General features: G+C 34.1%; 1 protein-coding gene across 3 annotated transcripts; it reads left to right on the top strand.

The window, feature by feature from the left end:
• Window positions 1-2,579: 2,579 nt before the first annotated feature.
• Window positions 2,580-8,367, top strand: LOC127882009 (thyrotropin-releasing hormone receptor-like). 3 transcript variants are annotated; one of them, XM_052430379.1, is made up of 4 exons: window positions 2,580-3,128; window positions 4,786-4,908; window positions 6,522-6,686; window positions 7,140-8,367. In XM_052430379.1, exons 1-4 carry the CDS (start codon window positions 2,951-2,953, stop codon window positions 7,661-7,663), a joined length of 990 nt encoding a protein of 329 aa, XP_052286339.1. In that variant the 5' UTR covers window positions 2,580-2,950; the 3' UTR covers window positions 7,664-8,367. The 3 variants fall into 3 exon arrangements, 2 of the variants coding, with proteins under 2 accessions (XP_052286339.1, XP_052286338.1); XM_052430378.1 differs by having other exon boundaries at window positions 2,586-3,128; window positions 7,113-8,367; XR_008050374.1 differs by lacking the exon at window positions 2,580-3,128 and adding an exon at window positions 3,175-3,314 and having other exon boundaries at window positions 7,113-8,367.

The raw sequence follows: 8,367 nt of genomic DNA, 5'->3' as shown, positions 1-8,367 counted from the left end.
CTCTTGCATTTACCGAACCGTTTAGTCTTACTTACTTACTTAGGAATATGTTGTGATGAGTTGACACAAATTGTATTGTGTTTATTTTTTTCCCGTAAGCTGTACATCGAACACAGAGAACGATGACTAACATTAAAAGATTGTAGTAAGGAATGTTAAATTTCACCCAATCAAGCTGTGGTAATTTATATTTCATTGTCTTAAAACCATTATAATTGTGCGCAGTAAAATGTGTACAAATTACTCGCACTTAAGCTGTTGATGATTGATTCAATATTTATTAAACCCATACAGTTGTGGAAGCGATACAAACCGCGAATATTATTGTTTTCTAACCGCAAACCCTTAATTTATTATCGAGTTAAACCTTATTTATCACCGGTATACTTTCTTACTTACCCAAATAACGCTAACGGTTAAATGATTTCTAAAGTTTTTATTACCGATATCAGGTTGCATCTGAGGTTATATCTTAAAGTTTATTGTACTCGAGGACAATATATTTAAACATTTTTAACAATCTGTCAATTGATAACCATAAAGCCAAATAACTAGAGGGTTATTTTAATTTCAATAATGTCTTAAGCTATACTTTAATTGTTAAACCATACGCTACACTTAAATTTAGGTTTTAAACCAAGCACGAATGTTTGCATGTAAATGGACTTTTCTTTAGATAAAAATCTCTTTACAAGTTTCGGCTAACCCAAGATCTATCAATAAACGTTTGGTTATAGATATTTGGATTAAGAAGCCGTTAAATTAATTGTTATGATAGTTACTTTGTTATAAACACTCAAGGCCCGTCCAAAGAAGATTTGTTTATTATAGATTGACCGCAAGCTGCGCTTTCAAGCGATGCACATAATTTTAGCCAATTCATAAGTGTAAACATTGCTCGTAGACTTCATGCACAAACGAGTCGAATGTTTATGAATTTATTTTTAATGCTTTGTATTACTGTTGTATACGTATCGGCAAGTAACAACAAGAAAGACTTATAATACTTTATTGTTGCACCAGAGTTTTAACAAACAAACTATGCTGACTATTCAGCTAATAACTGATTAGTATTTTAAAGGTGGTCAAGAAGGTTACCGTGATGTATCTCTCCCCAAAACTTCAGAGCCACGCGTTTCCATTTTATCAAAACAATAACGTTGGACGGAAATAAGCGCCAGTTCATTCAAATTTTAAACCATTGACTTTCGACATGTTTAGATTCAAACAAAATATGAATATGCCAATAAGTTTCGTATTTAATTGTATAACTAGTACAACGATAAACGCTATTAACAAATACTTTGGTCATACACGTTTTAGTAATATTCGTTGTTTTATTTTATTTTTTTCGTTTAGTTGTTTTCATAAACACGGACAATTGTAACGTTCATTTAGTCTTATTTCTGTTTACATATTTGAATGTAAACCTGGTTAGCCTTCGGCGAAGAAAGTTGTGACACCGATGACATAATTACAGAAAAACGGTGTATTTTATTGTACTATGATGTTGCGCACTAAATATATGACATAAGGAACTACTAAAGTAATTTATTGGAAAAACATTCATGTATTGTTTTTATTAAATGGGCCGCGATCTGGAAAAATCGTCATGATGAATGTGCATTAACACCGACCCCGATTGGCTTGTTAAAGGGGCCTTTTCACAGATTTTGGCATGTTTTGAAGTTTGTCATTAAATGCTTTTTATTGATAAATGTTAACATTAAATTTCAAAAGCTACAGTAAAAAATCAAAAATAAAATTTAAAAAAGGAAAAAAAAAGTAGCCCTCGGCAGGGCTCGAACCAGTGATCCCCGGAATCCTGAAGTAAAAACGCATTAGCCAACTGACCTATACTGCCAAGCATACATAGCAGGCGTATTTTATACCGTATATACGCAATCTTCGTAGTTTCACAAATTTAAACGACAACAACAGAACTCTCCAAATTATTCAATCGTTTCGCGTTGCAACGCTTTATCATTTTTAGGTTTTTAAATCGTCAAAAGATGCATATAATGGCTATATTAGACCATGGCAAATGTTCAGTAATACGTTTTCCTCACAAATATCATTACTAAACCGAAAATTTGCGAATCTGAAACAATTTTTTTCAATTTTGTCAATTTACCAAACCGTGAAAAGATCCCTTTAAGTCTGCGAAACAACATTATCAAAATATCAAACGTATTGACAAATATCATCAACATCAGAACATTCATGATTATCATCATAATTGTTTTCGTCGGAATTATAACCGCCATTAACATTTCTATTTCAAACATTATTATGATCGCAGTTATCATCGCAATAAGTGTATCATTCCTATCATCCTTGAACTGTATTTATTAATGTTCAATCGAATATGTACCGCATTATAATGTTGTACTCAACCCTATCAGGTATTTACAAGTCATTCACTTACAATGTAAACAACTTTGCGGTGGCTGCAACGAAGGCGCTTCTTTGTGTCTACGGGTCATCACTCGCAAATGGCGTACGAGTAAGTAAAGAGCGGTCATGTATAAAATATATCCAATTTAACATGATCGAGTGAACTTGGGTATTCAAATTGCTTTAGAGGGATTTGTGAACAATTACACAACGCGTCACTCGTTTGTGCATGGATTATGGCGACAGAAAAACTAAACTTATGTCAAAATTGTTACTTACTAAAGTTGAAATGTAGAGCATAATAATATACGACCTGGATGTACAATCTAGATACGTGCGTGAAGGAAACGTGGTAAAGTTACTGTATAAGTCGATGCATTTATCTGAACTATCAATCATACCACATGAATTGTGGTAACAATAAATATTAATACAAATTTGTACTTTACAAAAAAAAAGGTTTTTGGATTTGTAAATATTAACTACAATTGTATTACGTTTACAAACTGAATCTGTATTGAAATAGTTACACATATATTAAAAAGCTGACATTATGACTGTACCGAACAATACAACAATGTCGCCAATAGTTGACCAACACTTCGAGATTTTTAATGAAACGCGAAGCAGCGTATCGTCATTGGAGAGAATTCTGATCGCAACGCTGCTGTCACCGATCATCGTGCTAGGGATTGTGGGAAATATTTTCTCCTTGTTGGTGTGGATTAAAGGTAAGAAGGAAGTTTAACTTTAAGATAGTAATGTACTTTTCGTTTCGTTTTCATTTTGTGAAACATTTATAAAATCATCAACTACAGGAAATTAAATATAAGTTAAAATAGTGACTTTCCTTTATCAGAAGCAATAATTGTCGTTGTGATGATTGAAGCATTTGCAACGGTACTGTAAAATTATAAGTAAGTATCATAATAATGTATCAATAGTAGTAATAGTAGTATAAGTAATAGTAGTTGTTGTTGTTTTAGTTGTAGTAGTAGTAGAAGTAGTAGTAGTAGTAGTAGTAGTAGTAGTAGTAGTAGTAGTAGTAGTAGTAGTAGTAGTAGTAGTAGTAGTAGTAGCAGTAGTAGAGGTAGTAGTAGTAGTAGTAGTAGTAGTAGTAGTAGTAGTAGTGGTCGTAGTAGTCGTAGTAGTTGTAGTCGTCGTAGTAGAAGTAGTAGTAGTCGTTGTAGTAGTAGTAGTAGTCGTAGTAGTAGTAGTAGTAGTCGTAGTAGTAGTAGTAGTAGAAGAAGTAGTAGTAAAAAAATTAGTTGTAGTGGTAGTAGTAGTAGTGGTAGCAGCAGTTGTATAATTATTTTTCGGCATAGCTGTTTAACGTCACGTTTGACCTTACCTGACCTCTGTAAGTGTCCATTAACATTCAAATAAAATTATCCGCGGCTAGACACGAATTAATGTACTTCATTTATTCCATTGGCTGAATTGAGAATACCACTAGAACATTGGAAACATGACAGCGTCTTTGTAATACTGTTTTGTTGTGTGTTCAGCATGAAACAATTTTACCTCTAATGAAAAGGCTTGATAAATAGAACAGTTTTACACTCAACTCTTGACATCAATACAGTTTGTGCGTGCATCTTTTATTTTAAGAGGATTGCCATCGCCAGAGCGTTTGCAATTAAAGGCTTAGTAATTACTTCTATATTCCTGTCTGTGTACTAGTATACATAAGTTCCTAAAAGTATCGTTTTTCCCTATCCTGATATTCGTTTTGGCCAAACCATTATATAATGTTTTCGAAATTGAACATTTAACATTTAAAAGTATAAAGTTTTAAACAAGCCGTCGTTCCAGCAGTTGAAGCGTGGCCTGACTTTAATGTATTGCATTCCAACCCGCAAGGTATCAGGGTCAGTTCGCGGCCAGTAAAATAATCGTTATATAATATAGACGCTATCGCGTGAACAAGGTGAACTGGAATTTTCTTAGACCAGAAATATGTTAAATGAAGATATTCAGCGATATAATTATGATATGTCAATAACAGATTCTTAATGTGTTTTCAAACATACCATGATAAATATAATTTTTGATTAATTTAACAAGAATCAAACCAAAAAGCAATGCCCGACAAACCACTCAAACATGTTTGTTCGAAGAACGCGCGTTTAAATATTTAAACTATGTACGGATACTTCGCGTGTGGCAGGTTGACTCATACGTTTTAATTTCACTTCTATTCTTCTTTTGATTTTCTGTTTTGTATCTATAGGTTTATGACAAGCAAAATTTAATAATGTTAAATAAGACGTGATAATTATTATTTAAAAAACAAACATACTTATATCATAATATTACCATCATCATCACTATCATCATTATGTAATACTATCAACAACTTAATGACACCATAAATTGTTCATACAGGCCGCCGACGTAAGACCTCGACGGCACGATACCTGTCGGCACTCGCTGTGGCCGACATTCTTGTGTTAGGAATACCCGCTACAGAGTTTTGGATTGATAACGTCCTAGAAATTTTTCTCAGCGGTAGTATGCCATTCTATTTTCGACTGAGTATAACTAATTTGCATGATACAACTATTTGCTTTACAACCAAATATTATATATAACATATTTCATTGTTTGTAGCAGATACTTTTGTATCATGTATCAATTTAACACAAGTCCGTGGGCATTTTTATATAAAGCAACGGTTTTGTACATAAAAAGTTTTGGTCAATAAATGGACATGTTCATGAAATGTATTTGCAACAACTATTGTGGATTATTTTCCGATCTAGCTGTTGATTTGTAATATGAATGTCTATGTTGGAGATATTTTTGGCGTAGCTGACAAGCCCAGCTTTCACCTAAGCCGACCTTTGTAAGCGACCAATCAATTTGAATATACAATTTTCCGCCATTAGGCCTGAAACTTTTCGAAGTTAAAATCGTGCAATATATCAACAGTTTTCACATTTAAATTTTAAACGACTTTCTTTTTTGGGAAGTATAGGTTATGACAAGGGATACTACAGAGCGTTTAGCAACGATGTTAACTGCGTATTTAGCAAGAAACAATTTTATCTCTAATGATAAGGCTTTCACACTCAACTCTCGAAATGTGTGTGTGTGTGTGTGTGTTCATATTTAGAAGATCATCAGCACCAGAGCGTTTGTACTTAAAGGCTGAGTTCTCATATTTGGTAATTACTACGATATTGCATTCTGTACACTCATACAGTTTAGATCATAAAAGGATTGTTGTTCAATAACCTTATTACGCTTTGACGAAAATATTTAAAATTGTTTTCGAAATCGACGGTTAAACACGTTAATGTAAAAAGCTTTAAACATGCCGTCGTTCCAGCAGTGGCATCGTTTCCTCACTTTAATGCCGCAAGGTATCAGGGTCGTTCGCGGTCAGTTACAGAAATCGTTATAGAAACGCTGTCGCGTAAACTATGTGCACTTGATGTTTATTTTGATCAGAAAAATATTAAATGAAGTTTATTGGCGATATTAGTATGGAATGTCATTCGTAGATTTTTAATGTGTTTTCTATGTTTTCATGATAAGTGCCAGTTTTTATTATTTCAATTATAAATATTCAACAATATAGAACGATTTATTAAGCATAAGCTCGTTGATTCACGATACTAAATGTATTACTAATAGAATCAAATAACAATGTCCGACAAACCACAAAAGCAGGTTTGTTTGAAGAACGCGTGTGTAAATATTTCAAATGTGTACGAATGATTCGTGTATTGCCGTCTGACCAATGTGTTTTTATTTATTTTCGTTTGTAATTGATTTGCGTGTGATGCAGCTGAGAACTGCGCAGAAAAAAAGTCATTCGCTTTCTTTGATCTCATAGACATAACTTACAATCGTCCACCAACACCGACCACAATCAACGCCGTATATCTTTTTCAAATATACTTCTTGTTTGCAATTTGCTAGAGCTTTATAAAACGTCAGGAAGGACAGACAAATTTTAATAACAATCTTTAGAGTCAATGCATACGATTTATGCAATTATATGATTGATGAAGGAAAACTGTATTCTTCTTCGCATGCTTCAAGCTACAGAACTAAATATTGAGTCCTGTTTTGCATTTGCGTCCAATTCATTTGAATGTAAAGTCTTGTTTCAGACACAAATAATGTCGCCTGCAGGTCTCTTTCGTACTGCCTATATCTTCTTCCTGCTATCTCGGCCTGGATCCTTGTTACTGTCACGATTGAACGCACAATCAGCGTGTGGTGTCCCCATCGCGTGAGCGTTGTTTGCCGCCCAAATATAGCCGTGATATTAGTCAGTAAGTGGAATCGCAAAATCAACCTTTAGTTTGTCGCTTTCATGTAAACGATCGCGATTGGAGAACTATTATATATTTAAATAAAAGTAAGCTCTATTCGTGTGTTATAGTGCTGTATGTCAATGCCAACATATTACTTATTCGTTCTTTTAGATGTCAAAGGCTATTTCACTTTTTGTTGTAAGGTTTTAAACTCCATCTTTTAACCTATTCACGTAGATAAACCCTTGTGTTAAATGCATAAAACGAAATGCTCTACGTATGATCTGTTTCTCTTTAAACCGCATATTTTTTGTCAAAAATCTCATTTGAAACTTGTGTTGATGGACATCCGCTTTGGAATTGAAGTAAATAGTACAGTTTGCATATTGCCAAGAACAATTAACCCTCTTTTTCAACATATATTGTAGTACCATTCCATTTCAGTCGTATTTACGCTGCTCTTATCCATAGTGTACCTGCCTGTTTACATGGGAAGTGGTTTACGGAGATTTGTCAACGTACCTACAAATGGCGACGTTCCGGACTCGCAGGATGAATGCGAAATTCTGACGTCATCACTATTCGGAATAAGTTCGTTAACCATGATTTTTGTTGACCTCTGTGTCCTCTTCGTTTTTCCGTTTATCATAATTCTGATTTGTAACATCTCAATCCTTTTAAAAGTTATCTGTGTAAAGCGCATGCGCAGAAACACTCTTCAAGAACGCGGAGGACAACAAAACTCTTCACGCCAGAACATTCTTAAAACTGTTACCTGTCGTATTATTATCCTTAGCACTGCGTTTTTGATTTGCAATGCTCCTCTGTTATTGTTCAACGCTTTAGACAGCTATGAGAGCAATGTTTCAGTAGACGACGCTAATGTATATAGCACCGTGTTTCATATATGCATGTTTCTCAACAATGGCGTCAATTTTCTGTTGTACTGTTTAATAGGGTCTGGATTTAGAAAAGATTTTATTGGAATTTTTTAATCTGAACGCAGGCCTTCAGCAGTTACAACCAACGGACGTCTGACGACGAACCACGCGAATCAATTTGAACTGCATGTATAAGTGAATCACCTGATAGTCGAACTAGTACAACATTTTATTGTTGTCGCAAACCTACGACCAAACGCGTGCGCCCACGTCATTTAATGACGTTGTGAGAAATAAGATGTAAACATCGATTATCTCGATTGTATTTTAGTGAACAGTCTATATATGCTAAACAGTTGAAAGAATGATTCCTATAATGGGTAATAATGTTGGAGAAGTGAACAGTTAATATTTTTTGTATTCCAAAATGTTTGCTAAGCTAAACAATCTTTGTACTTCACTTTATATATTTACTTTAGTAAATATATATCCTGATTTGGTAATTATTTACAGTGTTACAGCCCAACATATCATTGTTTTTATTAAACTGAATAAGATCTGCAAATGACAAAGTCATTCAATATATAAGTACTGAGTGTTACCAAATGCACAGAGTTTTGAAGCCATTATTGTGAACATGTTAAAATTAAATTATATTTTAAGACGCAACAGTGCTTCTTCAGCGTATTGAACATAAGTTAGCTCGGCTGTTTTCGGAGGAAACCCGAGGTATTGTCATAGCCAGCTCGTCGTCCGCCGTCCGACGTCCGCCGTCCGCGTCGTGCTAAAACCTTTACATTTTGTTAAGGTTTTGAAAA

The sequence above is a fragment of the Dreissena polymorpha genome, chromosome 5 (genome assembly GCF_020536995.1).
Source record: "Dreissena polymorpha isolate Duluth1 chromosome 5, UMN_Dpol_1.0, whole genome shotgun sequence".
Lineage (NCBI taxonomy): Eukaryota > Metazoa > Mollusca > Bivalvia > Myida > Dreissenidae > Dreissena > Dreissena polymorpha.
Note: the sequence above shows the minus strand (reverse complement) of the source record. Positions and strands in the feature narration are given on the sequence as shown.

Bases quoted from the DNA above. Each gene is read 5' to 3' on its own strand.
- LOC127882009 (XM_052430378.1), top strand. From the start codon at position 2,951: ATGACTGTACCGAACAATACAACAATGTCGCCAATAGTTGACCAACAC. The intron at 3,129-4,785 runs GTAAGAAGGAAG...TTGTTCATACAG, and splicing joins CTTGTTGGTGTGGATTAAAG to GCCGCCGACGTAAGACCTCG. The intron at 4,909-6,521 runs GTAGTATGCCAT...GTCTTGTTTCAG, and splicing joins CCTAGAAATTTTTCTCAGCG to ACACAAATAATGTCGCCTGC.